Below are 20,709 nucleotides of genomic sequence, written 5' to 3'. Positions count from 1 at the left end.
CACGGCAGCAGGAGGCAGTGATTTGCACTCAGGTCTTCGTCTACTTCAGATTGGATTCTTGTGTCAACCTCTGTGTCTCCGCAGAGAGCGGGGCAGAATGGCGTCAACTGTGCTCAGAAATTGCTCAAAGGTCCTTAAAATAAACGTCCGGCAATTCACCATTCTCCCGCACGTTTCAACGGGTAAGCAGAGTCCTTACGAAACGAGGTTATGCAATGCCTTCGATGTGTTGCGGCCAGGGGGCGTAAATGATGGAGGTGTGGCCAGCATGATAGAGTCCACTCAACATAAGGAACGAGGAGTTTCACTTTGATGTTTTTCACTGTAACGTAAATGCACAGGCGATAATAACATTATGATATCTTGATGAAACTCTTCGATTTCGTAATTTAAGCTTGAACTCTGCTAAAGTGGAGATAACAAGGCGGAAGAGTGCAAACCTGCTGTTGAGATGGCTGCTGAAACACCAGAGGAGAAATCATTCGTTTTTGATGTCCTCTCTAAGCGCCACCAGCTACAGTTATCAAGTTTGTAATAAAGAGCGAAAGTGAAGTGAAAAAATATATCTAGAACCTGTTCTTGCAAGGAAGAAAACGAATAGTGTTTTGTAATAGCTTTTTTTGTATGCTTAGCTTTCAGGCTTTACTTATGCATGTAAATAATATTGCGCATTTTGTTGTTGTTGTGTTTTAGGTGTTCGACACAAGACCACGATTCAGTATGCTACACGGCCTGATCTACCAAAGCTGGCCTACAGGAAATTGAAAGGGAAGAGTCCTGGAGTGGTTTTCTTGCCTGGTTTTGCCTCACACATGGGTGGACAGAAAGCAGAAGCATTAGAGGAGTTCTGCAAGTCTTTGGGTCACTCATACCTCAGGTACCTCACTAGAGATTGACATTGTGAATTAGTTGGTAATCAAGTACTATCAATTATTACTTAAAAATGAAAATATAAGTTTAAAAATCTGGGGGAAAATTACACAGATCCACAAAAACTACTAAAATAAAACGCTGTATTCTGCTGCCAGACCAGTAGATGGCGATGTCAGTTTGTAAAGAACATGTCATGGTCACCATTTTTGCAAATTCACGTTTTTTTACACACAGATAATAACGGTATCATTTTAAAAAATGTACACAAATTTCACAAGTTTCCATTTTCAGGCCCCCAAAAGCCGTTTTCATGTAAAAGAACGGCCAAAATGCATGAAAAGTCCATACTAACCTCTAACATTAACTTAAACCCTAACCTTAAAGGATTAGTTCACTTTCAAATAAAAAAATTCCTGATAATTTACTCACCCCCATGTCATCCAAGATGTCCATGTCCTTCTTTCTTCAGTCGAAAAGAATTTAAGGTTTTTGATGAAAACATTCCAGGATTATTCTCCTTATAGTGGACTTCAGTGGCCTCCAAATGGTTGAAGGTCAAAATTACAGTTTCAGTGCAGCTTCAAAGAGCTTTAAACGATACCAGACGAGGAATAAGGGTCTTATCTAGAGAAACCATCGGTCATTTTCAAAAAAAAAAAATGTAAATGTATATGCTTTATGTAAACAAATGATCGCCTTCTAAGTGCTTCTGCCAAAACCGCACTTTCGTATTCTTCAAAAAGCTTACGCTGTATGTGCTACACCTTCCCTATTCTACTTATGGAACGAACGCAGCACCAGTTCCATTATTTCTGTAAGTAAAATAGTGAAGGCGTAGGACATACAGCGTAAGCTTTTTGAAGAATACGGAAAGCGGAAACACTTGCAAGGTGATCATTTGTGTTTATAAAGCATATACAGTTGTATTTTTTTTCTTTTTCAAGAAAATGACCGATTGTTTCGCTAGATAAGACCCTTATTCCTCGTCTGGTATTGTTTAAAGCTCTTTGAAGCTGCACTGAAACTGTAATTTTGACCTTCCACCATTTGGAGGCCATTGAAGTCCACTATAAGGAGAATAATCCTGGAATGTTTTCTTCAAAAACCTTAAATTCTTTTCGACTGAAGAAAGAAGGACATGAACATCTTGGATGACATGGGGGTGAGTAAATTATCAGGAAATTTGAATTTGGAAGTGAACTAATCCTTTAACCTTAGTATAGTGTTGATAGTAAATTCTCCTCGCAGCAACTCTCGCAGCATGTCAAGCGCTAAATGGGTTAAGACATTCCATAAATAATGGCGCAAATACCAGTAAACTGACTACTGCATACCTTAGTAAATCATGTTGCTTGATTAATTTAAAGGCACAGTATGTAAGTTTTGCCACTAGAGGTCGCTTATTCAAAACAGTAACAAAAGTGTAGCTTGATGACAGCGTGAAAGAGCGTGGAATCATGGGAGTTGTCGTCTTAACCTCCACAGGCGGTGGAAAGCAATCTAACGGGACTCAGGCAGAAATCATGTACATGGCAGTGTTAATTCCGTTTACTATGACGAAAAATGTTCGTTGACAACCTTTTTTTCCATGTCTAAGACTAGACGATGAGAGATGACACTGATATCATTAAACGATAACTGTGACTAAATCAACACATGTAATATCGTTGATGAAAAAGACAAAAAACTTTCCCAAAATCACTCTTTTGAAATCACTTTTTGTTTTTGTCGAATAAAGGAGACAAAACATAACAGACCATTTTTATGAGTGTTCATGCTTACGGTTGCCAGATTTCCAGAATGGAAACCCCCAATCAGAGTTTTTTTGTTAAAAGAACACGTTTTACTTAATCTTTGCAATCTGGCAACCCTGCACACGCGCTCTCTCTACACGAAGCGCGGATGATCTGAAAACACAGACAAGTAAGGTGGAGTTCAGCGATCTTCATTAAATACAAGACATTCAATCAAATGACCTCATCTTTCGCGGTCAAAACTGACAACAAGCCAGCAAATTGTGCTACATTACTGCTGTTCTTCACATCATCATGCCTTTGTACAGAACAAATAGCATATAGACACAGACTGCATAGAGATGTAAGATTACCACTCTCTTCGATACAAAAACATACCCTTCTGTGAATTAAATTTTAATGTTGATCATATTATACCATCAAGAATATTGCCCGAATATTGATTTTATACAACTGTTCAACAAACAAAAGGGTCATATTAAAGGTGCCCTAGAATTAAAAATTGAATTTATCTTGGCATAGTTGAATAACAAGAGTTCAGTACATGGAAATGACATACAGTGAGAACTCCATTGTTTCCTCCTTCTTATATAAATCTCATTTGTTAAAAAGACCTCCGAAGAACAGCCAAGTCTCAACATAACACTGACTGTTGCGTAACAGTCGGGATCATTAATATGTACGCCCCCAATATTTGCATATGCCAGCCCATGTTCCCAACATTATGAAAGGCATTACACAAGGGCAGGCAGTAACGTCTGGAGCAGCACAGCCGAATCATCAGACTAGGTAAGCAAGCAAGAACAATAGCGAAAAATGGCAGATGGAGCGATAATAACTGACATGATCCATGATATCATGATATTTTTAGTGATATTTGTAAACTGTCTTTCTAAATGTTTCGTTAGCATGTTGCTAATGTACTGTTATATGTGGTTAAAGTTACCATCGTTTCTTACTATATTCACGGAGACAAGAGCCGTCGTTATTTTCATTTTTAAACACTTACAGTCTATAATTCATAAACACAACTTCATTCTTTATAAATCTCTCCAACAGTGTAGCATTAGCCGTTAGCCACGGAGCACAGCCTCAAACTCATTCAGAATCAAATGTAAACATCCAAATAAATACAATACTCACATAATCCGACGCATGCATGACGAACACTTTGTAAAGATCCATTTGAGGGTTTAACGATTTGAGGGTTTAACTTTGAACGAACCGTCAATGATTCAGTGACCCATTCATAAATAAAGCCACTTGCTTTGATACTGAAAGAATGAATGACTCGATGATTCACTCATAAAAACAGTGACTTACCACCACCTACTGGCAGTTTTAATGTAATATTTAAAAGTATCACTTTGTTTTTATCATCATTGTATTTATTGAAATTTTTAAAAATTTTATTTAAAGCATAATTTATTTTATAAAGGTATTTATAAAGGTAAAAAATGCTCTGGAAAAATCAATTTAAGAGGGCAAATACTGAAAAGGTGTAACTGCAGTCAAGAGGGTATACGCAGAAGGATGTTAAATCCCTCAGGGGGTACGACACTAGACTAAAGAGCATTTTCGTCTGAAGATAAAGACTAAGACTAAATCAAAAATGGCTGCCAAAATTAACACTGGTACATGGATGAACTAATGGATTAAAGTTTTATTAACATTACTGTGGTATGAAGCAGGATGGGGCAGAGAGCTTATATGCTGCAGTTAACAAAATATATAACATTGTTCTAGTGGTTTTTGGATATATATATATATATCTTACATATTGCACCATTAAATCAAATTTGTTGTGTCTTTATTCCGTCTTTGTCCAGAATGAGTTTTAAAGGTGCCATCGACCGTTTTACAAGATGTAATATAAGTCTAAGGTGTCCCCTGAATGTGTCTGTGAAGTTTCAGCTCAAAATACCCCATAGATTTTTTTTTAATTAATTTTTTTAACTGCCTATTTTGGGGCATAATTAGAAATGCGCCAATTCAGGCTGCGGCCCCTTTAATTGCTCGCGCTCACCGCCCCCTCCCGAGCTCTCGACTCTATCATTGCATAAACAAAGTTCACACAGCTAATATAACCCTCAAAATCGATCTTTACAAAGTGTTCGTCATGCATACTTCATGCATACATCGGATTATGTGAGTATTTTATTTATTTGGATGTTTACATTTGATTCTGAATGAGTTTGAGGCTATGCTCCGAGGCTAAAGCTAACATTACACACTGTTGGAGAGATTTATAAAGAATGAAGTTGTGTTTATGCATTATACAGACTGCAAGTGTTTAATAATGAAAATAATGATGGCTCTTGTCTCCGTGAATACAGTAAGAAACGATGGTAACTTTAACCACATTTAACAGTACATTAGCAACATGCTAACGAAATATTTAGAAAGACAGTTTACAAATATCACTAAAAATATCATGATATCATGGATCATGTCAGTTATTATTGCTCCATCTGCCATTTTTCGTTATTGTACTTGCTTGCTTACCTAGTCTGATGATTCAGCTGTGCACATCCAGACGTTAATACTGGCTGCACTTGTGTAATGCCTTGAACATGAGCTGGCATATGCAAATATTGGGGGCGTACATATTAATGATCCCGACTGTTACGTAACAGTTGGTGTTATGTTGAGATTCGCCTGTTCTTCAGAGGTCTTTTAAACAAATGAGATTTATATAAGAAGGAGGAAACAATGGAGTTTGAGACTCACTGTATGTCTTTTCCATGTACTGAACTATGCCAAGATAAATTCAACTTTTAATTCTAGGGCACCTTTAATAGGCCTCTTGCAACATTGAAAAGAAAGTTTATAACACAAGACAAAATAAAATAATAATAAAATGTTTTGGTCTCATCAAAGAGTGGTGACTATATAGATATATCTCATCTTATGTTTAGGATGGCAATAGCTTGTAAAACTGTTGACTGGCAACTTACATTAGACATTAAACCTAAAATTATAACATAAAAGTATTAATCCAGTTACTTGCCATTTGACTGAAGAATCTGCAATGATACTTTAAAATGGTTGGAAAAGTTACATCACCATCTACTGTCGAAAATGGAAATGCATCCTGTGGAACCAGAAGCAGGGATAAAACGTATCCCCTCTAGAGGTGAAAAATGAATGAGCAGATCAGTGTACAGTGTTTTCTCTATCCACCTCGACATTCAAACTCTAATGCTATTCTGAAAAATGTTCTTCCTTTAGGTTTGACTACTCTGGCTGCGGGTCATCTGAAGGGGAAATGGGTAACTACAACATTGGTGCCTGGAAGAAGGATGTACTCTATGTACTGGATGAACTAGTAGAAGGGCCACAGGTGAGTGGATTAACAGCATTACCACACTGGAGAGTCTTGATGGATTGAATTTTACCTGGAATCATTTATTGTCAAATATGCCTTCAGTTAGTTGAATACAAATTAATCCAATTATATACATAACCAAAGTGAAATCGGCCCTAGTACAGACTACTTTTTGCCATCAGTAACCCATGTTCACTTTGTTTTTTCCCTATTAAAAGGTTCTGACAAGTGTTTGGAAGTTGAGCTGGTTTATTATTTTTTTTTTTTACACCAATTTCTCTTTCGTGTCACTTTCTCAAGATCCTGGTGGGCTCCAGCATGGGTGGGTGGCTGATGTTGCTAGCCGCTCTTGCACGGCCAGAGAAGACGGCTGCTTTAGTGGGCATCTCAACCGCTGCAGATCACTTTGTCACAGCCTTCCATGCCCTACCAATAGAGGTGCGAAAGACTTCAGTGACATCTTTGAAACATTTTAAATATTGATAAATAATAATAATGCAAGTAATTTGATACAAGTTTTACAAATTGTGTAATAGCATTACTATTACCATGGAGCGCTGCAGTGACAATGTATTTTTGTAGGCAAACCCGGAAGTTAGCATCACCCTGATTCACTTGACAAAAAAAAAAAAAATATGATTTTTCCATTGGCTTTTGGATTATTGGAGAAATAAGCTCTGTGATCAACAAAAGTTGATGCTTCTTGCACATTTTTTCACCCTGATAATCTTCACAAATGAACACAACTTTTAAAGTAAAAAGCTAAATGAGGCTATAAACAAAGTACACCACAGTCACATGACTTCAACATCACCATCAAGTTTTGGTCGGTCTTTATTTAAAAACGTTTTCTCTGAAAGGTTGATTTGTTATAAATGAGGCTGTGAAAGCGACTAGTGAGTAGATGAGTTTATCTGTTCGGCGATTGACGTTTAATGTCCCCGACAGCCTCTGTAGTGTCATTTAGACACTTGTTAGCAACTGCCTTTTTTCATGACAAGTAAAAACTTTTTAAAAAATCACAAGAGGGTCAGTGTTGTCAGATATTTTCAATTAAAAGTAGCTAAAGCCTGCTCAAAAAGTTTCTAAATGTCACTAGATAACATAATGCGGCACTTTACATCTGTTTTCTCTCCTAATCCGTGCTCACATATGATATTTTAATGTAATATATAGCCGAATGTCCAATAAAGCTGTTCTTATTTGCATATATTCTGCCAGATGACGGAAAGAGTATGATATAGAGACTGACTACATGTTAATCAGCAGTCCAATGTTAGTATGGACTGCTGATTATGGACTGTCTATTGCTCATACTTAAAGTTGCGGCATGCAACTCTCAGCATGTAAATGAGAGTTTTACACTTAAAGGGATAGTTCACCCAAAAATGAAAATGATCCCATGATTTACTCACCCTCAAGCCATCCTAGGTGTATATGTCTTTATTCTTTCAGTCAAACACAACCGGAGTTAGATTAAATAAATATCCTGGCTCTTCCAAGCTATAATGGGAGTGAATGGTACAGTTTATTTTTTAAGCCCAAAAAAGTACATCCATCAATCATAAAAGTAATCCATAAAGCTCCAGGGGGTTAATAAAGGCCTTCTGAAAATCGATGCATTTTTGTAAGAAAAATATCTATATTTATAACTTTATAAGCTATAATAACTGGCTACCGGTAATGTCCGCATGCTAGTCTAGTTCCGACGAAAGCAGAGGCAAAAACAAAACACCGGTCACACTCTTTTGAAAGAGAAATGTCGGAGCAGCTTGAGTTTGTTGCCCAGCTCTATTTGTTTGAACCGTGAGAGGCGTCTACTCTCATATTAGCTTACCCTACTCTTATGTCATATACGCAGATGGCTGTTACCAGAAGCTAGTGATTAGAGTTTATAAAGTTATAATTATAGAAATTTTTCTTACAAAAATGCATCGCTTAGCTTCAGAAGGCCTTTATTAACCCCCTGAAGTCATATGGATTACTTTGATTATGGATGGATGCACTTTTTGGGGCTTCAAAATCTGTCCCCCCATTCACTCCCATTATAAAGCTTGGAAGAACCAGGATATTTTTTAATGTAACTCCAATTGTGTTTGACACAAGACTAAAGAATAAAGACATATACACCTAGGATGGCTTGAAGGTGAGTAAACTACGGGATAATTAAAATTTTTTGGTGAACTATCCCTTTAATATCTCTTTTTATACTATTAAGCATGCAACACTGCAAAAATTTGTACCAGGGGTTTAAATGTTTATTGTAAACAAAACAATGTAAATATTGTTTATTTTCATCTTTATACATCCTGATCCAGATCTTCTTCACCTATTTCATTAGACAAAGAAGGAGATAGAGGAACAGGGCTTTTGGAAATTCCCTACCAAGCACAATGAAGAGGGTTTCTACACTCTAAGCTTGGACTTCCTGAAGGAGGCGGAGAACCACTGCATACTCCACAGCCCCATGCCTGTTTCCTGCCCCGTTCGTCTGATTCACGGCCTCAAGGACTCTGACGTACCCTGGCACGTCTCCATGCAGGTCGCAGAGCGGGTACTCAGCAATGACGTGGACGTCATTTTTCGCAAACTTGGGCTTCATCGCATGTCAGAGAAAGATGATATTAAGCTCATTGTGTACACGATTGATGACCTTATCGACAAATTGACCACATTAGGGTGAAGAATGAGCGTGAGGACATTGTGAAAGATGGACCAGTTGGGATGGGGAAAGCAGTGTACACAGGTGTCAGGTTTCTGGAAAACGGAGGTAGATTTTATAGTGATGGAAGCCAAATGAATTGAAAGGGATGTCAAAAAGTGAAAATTCTCATTTCTTTTCAGAGCCATAGGACTTTCTTTGTTCCCTAGAACACCATACAGTGAGTCTGTTTGATTCATGTGGTCTATTCCTTCAACATTCACCTGAAGCCATACGATAGCTTTGTTTAAGGGACAGGCCAAAATTCAAAACATAATTTTTCACTGAAAATCTTGCCTTCTCCAGTAGTTCCCAAGTAGAAAATTCCTCATAACCCAATGCAATATGCCAACTTTGAATATGCACAAGCATATATAGAATGAGCTTTAAAAGCTTTGATGGGGCAAGAATTTCAGTGATAAATCACTTTGGTAACACTTTACAATAAGGTCTCATTTGTTAACATTAGTTAATGCATTAACTTGCTAGTTCACAGTGCTTTAATGTAAAAAGATACAACTTTTGATCTATTATATTAGTAAATGTTGAGATTAATATTAACTAAGATTAATAAATATTGTTCATTTTTAGTTCATGTTGTTGACTAATGTTAACAAATGAAACCTTATTGTAAAGTGTTACCATCACTTCAATCTGCTAAACCTTTGTAGACAAAGCAACAAGAACTCCACATGCGTCTTGCCTTGATTTTTTTAGTATTGTTTCCTATTTTAATGTGATAATTCTTGTAATTCTATAACCTGTAGGGCCTTATTTTGTTTTCAAAGTTTTGCAAGTAGCACAACACCGTCTTTCATTTAATTTGGTGCGGATTTGGTTAGACAGTAGCTGACAGTGTCTGTGCCTTGCATGTCTTTATCACTTCCAGTATAACACACTTCTGAAGAACATTGTTTTCCCTCACATCTGCCAGTGAGTCCCTTTTATCTTGTTGGAGTTTTAAATTGGTTTCTCCTGCATGTTATCGAATGTGTTGATCTTTTCACCATTCAGCACACCTGGGCACTCTATATGATGATGACAATATGCAGATTCTATTGTGAGCTTTATTGTGAACTCGGAACAAGATCGTGAATAGTCTTGGACAAAGAAAATATTATATAGATTTTTTTTATCATAGAAGAAAGGTAGTCCAAAATAAGGCGTAGCAAATAGCAAGATTTGGTGTATTTGTGTTTTGCATTTGGCATCATTTTTGTTGTGTGTACCCGAATGAAAGAATAACTACAGGATTTTTTTTGTGCAAAACTGCATGCAAAAACGGAACGGAATGGCTAGTACTTGCTTTTAATATAACAAGGTAATCAGTTAATGGGACAGAATATTTAAGCATTTTGAATCACTTTGAGTTCTCTGTTTTGTGCACAGACAATGAAAAACTTACAAGTAGAATACTTTTTTTTTGTTGTGCTACTGACTACAAGATCAAACTAGACTGATGAACAACACAGTAGTGTTATATAAAGCCGATTATTTGGAATGCGAGTAAACACTAGGACGGTTTTGCTGATTTTTATTCAGTTTGACCTCTTTGTCTGTTTCAACACCTGAATTTTCTCCATGCACTATAGCATTGATGCAGCCACAGAACAATAATGTCAGTGTCTATCTTTCAAGAGCCTCTTTTCTCTTCAAATTGTTCTCATTTAATATATATACTCAAAAATACTATATATTTTATCTCTATTTGAGTTTTTTTTTTTTTATACTGCCAACTGTTGTATTCTATGTGTTAGAGTATCCATTAATAGTCTGATGGTTATTCTTCTAGTGACAAAGGTTTTGTCTTCCTTTTCATTTTTTGGGATTGGTGCACTAATACCCCCACATGTTGAAAACAAGTATTGTCACTCTTCTCTTCTTTTTGTCAGCATTATACTTGTTTTATTAAGTCTCATTTATTATGTACATGTAGGCCTTCCAAGCCAACTTTCTGTTAGCTCATATTAAACATTTCAAAATGTTATAAAATTTGAAAAGCAACGTATGTGTCATGTTTTCAAATATGTATAAATCTATGTCATGTATAAAAATAGGTCTTTTCATTATTAAACTGCAGCTATTCTGAGGCATTTGTTTTTCAGTTTCTTGTCTGTGCTTGTTTTTCTGTAAATCTATGATATTCTGTATCCTAGTCAAAAAGGTTCACACTAATTTAGTGAATTCTGTACTTGTGAGCTGTACTCAATATTTCAGAGACCTGACCTTAAATGGACTAGCAAATAACATTAGTGTGTGTGTGTGGATCAGGTAAACTCTAGGTTATGGGGACAAAATGTCCCCACAAAGATGGGAATATCTAAAATCCTTGTGGGGACATTTTTTTGGGTCACCATGAGGGAAATCACTTATAAATCATACTAAGTGATGTTTTTTTGAAAATTTAAAAATGCAGAAAGTTTTCTGTGATGGGTAGGTTTAGGGGATAGAATACACAGTTTATACAGTGTAAAAATAATTTTGTTTATGGAATGTCCCGTAAAACGTGGAAATGCAATGTGTGTATGTGTGTGCACGTGTCAGTATTTTGGATTAACTAATGATTTTTAAGTAATTATTTATTAGCAATAATATAGTGGCTCCAAAAAGTTTTTGGCTATATTGAAACTAGCATGTCATTGCATTAGTCCATTATTAAAGCAAGGTACATTTGCAGACAAATGGTATATAAATGTTTCATTTAAAACCTCATTTTATTCGGTGGAAACCATAGGTCCTGGAGGCCAAGGCAGAGCCACAGCGACAAGAGTCCGAGGTGGAGCCAAGGTGCCGGTAGTCTCAGCCTCAGACGTCACGCCCACAGGCTGTTGGCTGAATGTCTGATGCATAGGGCACACTTAACTGGAAACACTTCAGGATTTTGAAGTCGTAATATGGTACGTTGAATTCTACAGGATGTCCAGGAGACGCGTGTCTTGGATTTTTTAACAGTCCGCCTGGAACAAATGCCGTGACGCCAAAGCCCCTCATGGAAGAAGAACGCCGTTGTGTTTACAACTGTGAGAATGAGTGCTTTCCAGGATCAACTAAATGCTGGATTTTCAAAAGTATGAAGTTTGTGGCTCCATTGTTGCAGTAAACTTGCACAACATTCTTAAATTGAATAATTTACGCCGGTCTGTTATTGTAGGGACATTTTACATTTTACATTTTCACGCTCCTAAACATGACGTGGAACAAAACAAACTGTGAATGCTTGTGTTACATGTCAGTCAAACATCCTCTTTGTCAATGAAAGCTGCGATAGAGTCCAGACCTTCTGCCGTCAGTCATGGCTACACAAGACTTAGGTGCCAGAGGACCAAGGTGGAGCCAGAGGGGTGGAGGAACAAAGTGTAGCTGAAGGCCCAGAAGTCCATGGTGCAGGCAGAGTGACGACTGACCTAGGTGGAGCCAGCTTTGAGCTGGGCAGGACCAGCAGAGATGAAGGAGACTTGGGGTCCTTCTCACTTCTTATTTGTGCATCCTTGGTTCCTTTACGCTCTTTCCTTCCTCACGCCTCAGCTCCACCCCCAGTAGGATGTGAGGGGAGGATGCAAGGAGAGGATGGAGGAATCAAAGGAAATGTAATTTGTATATTGGAATGTTCTTGATCCCTCGAGCCTCACTTCAATGTGTCATCAGCTGCGCTTATGTTGTTAAAGTTTGGTTATTTAAAAAATTAATAAATATTAATAAAGCAAGATGTCCCATTGAAATATGTGAGATGTAAAGTTTATTTAAACGTCAAAAGTAAAGCATGCATTTAAGTTATTGTGACAGATTGGAAGGGGGAGGAGAATTTATTCTGCGTCAGGATTTTTCTTGAGAAATGACTCCTCTGGAAGCTTCCTTACTCATTTTTCCCTCGCCTCTTCATGGTGCAATTAGAGAATTGATATGTCCTTCAAGATGGCTAGGGATGGGTATCGTTAAGGTTTTAACGATATTACTACGCTTACCGATACTGCTTATCGATACGGTACTTTAACGGTATTCTTATCGGTACTTTTTGTTTATATATATATATATATATATATATATATATATATATATATATATATATATATATATATATATATATATATATATAAGAGCTGAATTAACATTGCTTTATATTATATAGTGTCCGGCATTTTTGGTGTTTTATGTAAGATACAGTAAGAACATGAACAAAGAAAGTAAAACAAACTGACAAATACAATAAAACAAAGATACAAATGAAATAAAGTGCTTTCATTTGTTCATGTGTTCAGGTAATATAGACCTAGCCTATAAAAGAAATCTAAGTAAAGTAACCAAATGTAAAATAACACTGGATGGTTTTCACAGTATAAATTAATAGATTAATGCTTATTAAGGATAACTATATCCAGAAGAAGCGCTGAGTGATTTTCTCTTTGCATTTTGTTGTTTGATTAGCATTGATGGCACAATCATCAGAATAAATGTTGTGACTGCTGTCACTTTAAGACAATAGATATTAACACACATCGGATTTTCTCCCAGCTGTTAATTTACACTTACGATATAAACTGCGTTTAAGTAGCTATATGGCAAGCCAAAGTACTCACAAACGCCTGGTCGGACGTCTGATTGCACACTGACGCGTCAAAAGCGCGCGTTTTGACAGCAAAACGCGCGTCCTCGACGTGTGATTTGCGTTAAGAACACGCGTTCTTAACGCGCGCTTTGGTATCATGGGAAACGCGCGTCAAGAACGCGCGTTTTTGTGTGCCAAAACGCGCGTTCTCAGCGTGTGATTTGCTATTAAAACGCGCGTTCTTGACGTGCGCTTTGGAGTGACCAAAAACGCGCGCTTTTGACGTGCGTTTATCATAACACAAATGGGCGTCGAATACGTGCGTTTTGAGTCAGACAAAACGCTCGTTATGAACGTGTGAACAGGTAAACCAAACAGGCAGTGCAAACGTGTGTTTAAAGTGTCCATCAGGCGAAGAGAACGCGCTCTTTCCTTAGAGTTCTCAAAAGTGCATGTCGAAAGCGTGTGCTCACTCTTTAGGGCTTTGAGTCTGTTATGTTTTTGTCCGCTATAGGTTTAGGACAGTATTATCATTAAACTCAACCAAAACAACATGGAATTGTCGAGGATAAATTTGGCAGATGATTATAATGGTTGAGTTATAATCCATAATAATTAATATGAAATATGCATATGAAAACGTAAAACTATTATTTAAAATAGCCGTGGGGGATTACAGTGGATATTCCTTCGATCAAGGCCAAAACTTTGTAAATTTGTAAGGAGCCAATAAAATACTACACCATATGTGTGATCATCTTGGCTATATATTACGGTGGCGTATTGCCTCATACATAATATTTTTTCCCTCAATTATGTCGTTAAGACATCTTTTCTCGTAATAACGAGAATTTATGTTGTTAAGACATCTTTTCTCGTATTAACGAGATGTTATGTCGTTAAAACGACATTTTGTTGGCATATATGACGTGAATGTATAGGCTATACCTTTATCTGATCTATAATAGAGAATTTATCATGCCTTTATCACACTTCCGCACTCGAAAAGCAGAAGCAAATATAGTGTAAAATACCTTTAGATGTCTGTATCGATGGCAATGCCCATAGAGTAATGAACACAATATTATTGTTTTATTGCCGTGTAGCCTATGCGGTTTCTAATAGCCTAATAAAACACAGTTTTATTATTTAGCATTACTTACTTTCTGGAAAATAACTCGCACCTGATTATGCCACATGCACAAAGTCAGAATTAAGTTTTTGAGAGAAAAAAAATTATCATTGGTGTTTCAGTCGCATTTTATTATAGGTCTATTCAAAAATAATTTTGCTAAAATACACAGGCCTGCGCTACGGATACAAAAATAATGCTATATTGTCATAGACCTATTTATCAAAATAAAACTGATGAATGAAAGTGGAGACAATACCTCAAAAAAGGTCTTCTGTGAACGAAGAAAAAACAAGATGAAATCTTATAAAAGGAATAAATAGCCTATTTCTAGCTAGGCATACACGAAATATATTAAACCTAAATAATTAACATATTAAGAAAATGAAAGAAAAAATATGCGACAAGTAGACCATATGATGAGTTTCGATTCATTTTTGAGAAGTTCACGGAAAGGCATTGCTTGTCTTTATTTTTCAAGCAATGTTTTATTGTGTGAGTGCAAATAATAGTTACAATAATAGTTATACCTACACAGATTCGAATGGTGTTACTCTTATGACCATAAATGTCTGAGTATTTTAAGTTGTTTATGCTTTTATAAGAAAATTCAAGTGAACGCGCCGGCGCCATATCAGTTTTAGCTACACTGTAAAAAAAAATCCCGTTGTTTCTACGGAAAAATACCGGCAGCTGTGGTTACCAGAACAATACTGTAAAAATGACATCAAACCGTAAACATACTTACGGAGTTACATGTGAATTTTACATTTTAAATCTGTTAAATTTACGGTAAAATAACATATTTCATTAACTGATATAATGTTAATTTACTAACCTAATGAAGTACTAATATCTGTTTTGTACCTTTATAATACACTGACAGTCACCAAACACAGTGGTGATGAGAGTCACATGATGAATCAAAGTTCATCACAAGCAGCTTTTCCACAAGCTGAGGAGGACAATACTAATATATAGAAGGTGCACACAGTGTCATTCACACACACACTAAACACCATCATGGTAACATGCATGAAATTTTAAAAATGCAATAAACATTAATTTAACAACATTAGATGTAACATAAAACCCTAATGTACATAACTAATTAGAAAAAAATGAGAAAAACTAAGAAACAGAGTTATTTCAACGAAAATATATCAAATGTGAAGTATCACGCAGGGAATTGTGGGAATGTCAATATACGGTTTTTCACTGTAAATTTTACAATGAATTGTTATTTTTCACTTCCAAAAACTGTGAATTTAACGGTATTTTACCGTAAAATTACATTAAATGTACCATTAGATCTATTACAGTTATTCACCGTATATAGTACGGAAACTTTCTGTAAACCAATCAACAGTTTTTCACCGCAGCGTTTTTACAGACTTTTACTGTTAAAATCACGGTCATTTTTTACAGTGTAGGCTACTATAACTTGACATAGCATGCAGCCTGTTTATTGTCAAAACAAAATACATTCAACCAAATACAGAAAAAGACACTGCTCATTTTAGTCTGTGTACAATCAGGGCTGAATTTCCCGAAACCTTGTTAACTCTACGTCGTTAACGTTAATACATGTTTCCCGAAACGTTCTTGTATACCTTCTGTAAGTCATACTTTCGTAAGGTTGGTCTGGACCACTCTTAACTATACCTTATCACTGCTGACAGTCTATACGAATATAATTCTGAAGTTGTAATGCACCCAGTGTTCAATTAGGATAATGACAAAGAATAAAATGCAAAGATTCACTTCAAATGTGCTTTAGCTCTGATCCAGAGACAGACGCGCTCAGCTCTTGTCATATATCACAACTATATTTAGTGTTTTCAACCCCACATCAGGTTTATTTAGATTTCAGTCATTTAAATACACATATGAATGAGGCACTAGGCTATATAAAAATACATTTATAGTTTGTTAAATTCAAATTCAATACACCGATGTCTAGCCTATAGAAGCTGCAATAATAACCCTTTCAATTATATAATTTGACGAAGTGTTTTATTAATATCAGATACACATTGTGTATGAAACATAAGTTTACTCTATTCTTCTCCCAGTTCACCAGCCACATACTTTAATGTATTTCGGGGAAAATTAAGTAAATCCGACAGCTCTGAATTGCGGTGCAAACTCATCGCGCGACAAAAATTCACTTCCACATATTTTACAATCGGAATATATCATAAAATGCTTGGTGTAGTTAACAAGTTTGTGAATATTTTGAATAACAAAGGAAAAACGATATAAACGAGTTACATACATATCTGCCAGCTGCATGACGTGTCTCCAAGGAATTAATACATTCTAAAATTATGTTCTAAATAACTGTCGCCTTAAACTCGCGCTGATGGGGGCTCCGCACCCCCAGAATATAGATAAATTACAAGATAGATTTAGTTTGTAATTTGGATTATTTTTATAAGATCCAATGAGTCCTGATAAATGCATTTTCTACTTCTGAAGTGCTTCTTTTTATAAAGAACACTGATTTCTCACATAGTGAAGCAGCCCCTGTATAGAGTGAATTATCGATTCTCGAGCCATCGATATCAACCAATTCAGCTTCAGTGCCATGGGCAGCACCTGGTAACGTCGCACTTAAGAAGGTATATCTTAAGCAACCTCCTAAGGTATAGTTCGGGGAACATGCCTGAAAAAGGTATACATTCAGTTAAGGTATACTTTAGGGTCTTCGTAGCGCGCTGAGAGACAACGTTATCGGGAAATCCAGCCCAGGGCTGCGTTTCCCAAAAGCATCGTAAGCTTAAGTTGATCGTAGCTCTATTGAAACCAATGGAGCTTGGAGCTACGATCAATTTAGGCTTACGATGCTTTTGGGAAACGCTACCCAGAGCGTTTAAATAATAAATAGGCTATAGGATCCAAATAGTGCATATGGAAACATTTGGATTTATGCCAAATGGGTTTCTATTTCAGTTTAGCTTTAAATTAATTTGGTTTGGGGTTGACGTTTATATATTATATTTGTCATTATTGTTCTGTTTTTCTGAATACCATTAAATGTAAAAGATTTGTAGCGCAAGGGGAACTAAAAAAGCCTACGCAGTGGTGGGATTAAATACCCCTATGCCAACCTGAAGCCGGGCTAGCCGGTAAAAACGAAATTTTTACAAAAAAATATGCTAAACATGTATTTTAGGCTATTTCCACAACAAATCCTTTAAATTGTTCTATACAAAATATAAGTATTAAATAAACATAAATTATATTGGCATTCATTACCTACAAACAATATTTTAAAGCCTAAACTACTAAATTTTGTTACACATTCAAGTTAATTTTACTGCACAGAAATAGAGTTTAAAAAAAAAATAGTGTTCAAAAGATTACATGTATTGGAAAAAATATTAAAAAGAAAATGTTAGCCACATATTGCCAATCTAGACAAATACATCCCAAAAATAGCCTAAAGTTTGTCGATATTCTTATTGAATATTCATGAATATTTAGAATGATTAGAAATAAATTCAACAGGGATTGACTTGATATAGGCCTCCTATGTATTGTTCATGCATAACATTTATTAAATAGGCCTATATCGGCCTATAGCATATACATATTTTTAAATCCCTCATTTGGGGCTGAGCCCCACTAATATTGAAATTATCGACCCTGTTCCAAACATGTTTTTGCGCATGTGAATGCTGTTTTGGGACACGAAAGCATTGTTTAACAACATAATAGGCGTACATATATTTTAATGTCCAAGTGCTAAAATTGGATTTGTGCCGAATGAGAGCCCAACAGTGTCAATTTAAATACATTTTTTTTAGGCTTTTAAATAAATATTGTTTGTAATGAATGCCATAATTTGTTTATGATTATTTTATACTTTTTATAACAATTTTCAGTCTTGTTTTGTATTGAATACCATTATGGATTTGTTGTGGAGATAGCCTAAAATACATGTTTAAAGCTTAATGCTTGTATAGGCTAATGTGTGACATAAAAGACCAAACTCAGTAAACACCATACTAAACCATACTATGTACAGCAAAGCAGATGAGCCCAGAATATGAACGCAGTTCGTTTAATTAGCCTACATTAAGTGTTTTTCTCTTATAGAAAACCGTTATAAAGAAAAAGCTTAAGGTCGCTTAATGTAGCCTACTAAGTGATAGGCTATTAAAAGATCAAATTCTGCACGAATACAGTTTTCTGTGTAGTACCTATGCTTTCTTAGTAGGCTACAACGTTTAATATATAGGCTAGGCCTACACATTTTTCTGGACATCGCTCATTGTTTCTACCTTAATACATTGTTTAAATTAATATGTTAGCTAACTACATATAGCCTATGTAGGCTATATATGTCTGAAATTAGGCCATAACTTGTACAGTCACCTTTGATAACAGATTAGGTACTCCAAATTGTAATGTTAAAGCATTTCCTATAAAGCTGCTTTAAAACTATAGGTCTAAGTATTGTGAAAAGCGCTAAAAAAATAAATGTAAATTGAACCGATATAGGCTATATGAGCTCTATAGATCAGATAAAGGTATAAAGGTATTTTTCGTACACGTCACGTACAAAATATGTGATTTTAACGACATATCTCGTTATTACGAGAAAAGATGTCTTAATGACATAATTGAGGGGGAAAAAATATTATTTATGAGGCAATGCGCCACCGTAATATATAGCCAAGATGATCATACATGTCGTTATTGGCTCCTTACAAACTTACAAAGTTTTGGCCTTGATCGAAGGAATATCCACTGTAATCCCCCACGGCTATTTTAAATAATAGTTTTACGTTTTCATATGCATATTTCATATTAATTATTATGGATTATAACTCAACCATTATAATCATCTGCCAAATTTATCCTCGACAATTCCATGTTGTTTTGGTTGAGTTTAATGATAATACTGTCCTAAACCTATAGCGGACAAAAACATAACAGACTCAAAGCCCTAAAGAGTGAGCACACGCTTTCGACATGCACTTTTGAGAACTCTAAGGAAAGAGCGCGTTCTCTTCGCCTGATGGACACTTTAAACACACGTTTGCACTGCCTGTTTGGTTTACCTGTTCACACGTTCATAACGAGCGTTTTGTCTGACTCAAAACGCACGTATTCGACGCCCATTTGTGTTATGATAAACGCACGTCAAAAGCGCGCGTTTTTGGTCACTCCAAAGCGCACGTCAAGAACGCGCGTTTTAATAGCAAATCACACGCCGAGAACGCGCGTTTTGGTACACAAAAACGCGCGTTCTTGACGCGCGTTTCCCATGATACCAAAGCGCGCGTTAAGAACGCATGTTCTTAACGCAAATCACACGTCGAGGACGCACGTTTTGCTGTCAAAACGCGCGCTTTTGACGCGTCAGTGTGCAATCAGACGTCCGACCAGGCGTTTGTGAGTACTTTGGCTTGCCATATAGCTAAACACGCTCCAATCCGGTCATTTTAACATATTTGTGTGTGTATTTGATCGTTTCGACGTGCACCTGAAGCCCAAAGTGTAATTTGTTTGTCTATTAGAGACCCGTTTTGAAGCGCGCGCCGCACACACAATTCAGCCTGAGGAACAGCGTCTCTTGCGCGGATTATTGTGCTTTCAGCGTTTTAAAACGTTGATAATAATTATCAAACATTTACTGCAATTTAGCAACAGTAAAGACAACAATCACCGATTGTGCTGATTCTGACGTTAAGTTTGGGTTTAGGGAGAAATGAACGCGCGCAGCTGTGAATAGAATAAAGGGGTGGTAGACGAACCGTGGATAGTTTTTAATAGTTTTACCTCAGAAATCTTCTTTCTGATGATACTTGGAAGCCAAAATCGAAATCAAAAATAAAATAAGCATAATATCACAGACCTAAAGTGTAAGCAGACGTTTAGTTGTTTAGTTCTCTCCTCCATCGTCACCATTAAACAGGGATTTCATGTGAGCGGCTGTGCGCGCTGTAACTGCGTGAGCGCGATCTCTCTTCTGGGTTGCGAAAGCAAAAATGCACCATAGACAAATGTCCTAATATTATTGCATACAGACACAGCTGGCGACTCTGGCGAGATAGTATTCGCAAGATAATGTCTATATAGCAATAATAAATGTACGTGTATTTTTTTCATAATTTCTCCAGTACCGATAGCAGAACCGTTAACGTCAGAGCTTATCGATACACCGGTCTTTCAAAATTTAGCCCCGGGGTCAATTTAATACCGGGTTTCGGTACCCATCCCTAAAGATGGCTGAGTTCGATTGGTTTCCAGGTCACAGCATGGAGGATGTGAGGAGCAAGGAAACGAGGAAGCATTAATTTGAGTATTGAGAAGCACCCTTGGAGCTGAGTGGGACCAGCAGCAACGACGGAGACTCGTAGTTGA

The 20,709-nt window shown here is 36.5% G+C and overlaps 1 protein-coding gene across 2 annotated transcripts; it reads left to right on the top strand.

Annotated features, from left to right (window-relative positions):
• abhd10a (abhydrolase domain containing 10, depalmitoylase a) lies at positions 1 to 10,760 on the top strand. Of its 2 annotated transcripts, none has more exons than XM_048189741.1 (5): positions 1 to 182; positions 694 to 877; positions 5,859 to 5,970; positions 6,256 to 6,393; positions 8,297 to 10,760. In XM_048189741.1, the coding sequence occupies exons 1-5, from the start codon at positions 98 to 100 to the stop codon at positions 8,636 to 8,638; spliced, it is 861 nt and encodes a 286-aa protein (XP_048045698.1). In that variant the 5' UTR covers positions 1 to 97; the 3' UTR covers positions 8,639 to 10,760. The 2 variants fall into 2 exon arrangements, with proteins under 2 accessions (XP_048045698.1, XP_048045699.1); XM_048189742.1 differs by lacking the exon at positions 1 to 182 and adding an exon at positions 258 to 527.
• Positions 10,761 to 20,709: the final 9,949 nt, after the last annotated feature.

The sequence above is a fragment of the Megalobrama amblycephala genome, linkage group LG4 (genome assembly GCF_018812025.1).
Source record: "Megalobrama amblycephala isolate DHTTF-2021 linkage group LG4, ASM1881202v1, whole genome shotgun sequence".
Taxonomy (NCBI): domain Eukaryota; kingdom Metazoa; phylum Chordata; class Actinopteri; order Cypriniformes; family Xenocyprididae; genus Megalobrama; species Megalobrama amblycephala.
This window is presented reverse-complemented; position numbering and strand designations above follow the sequence as displayed.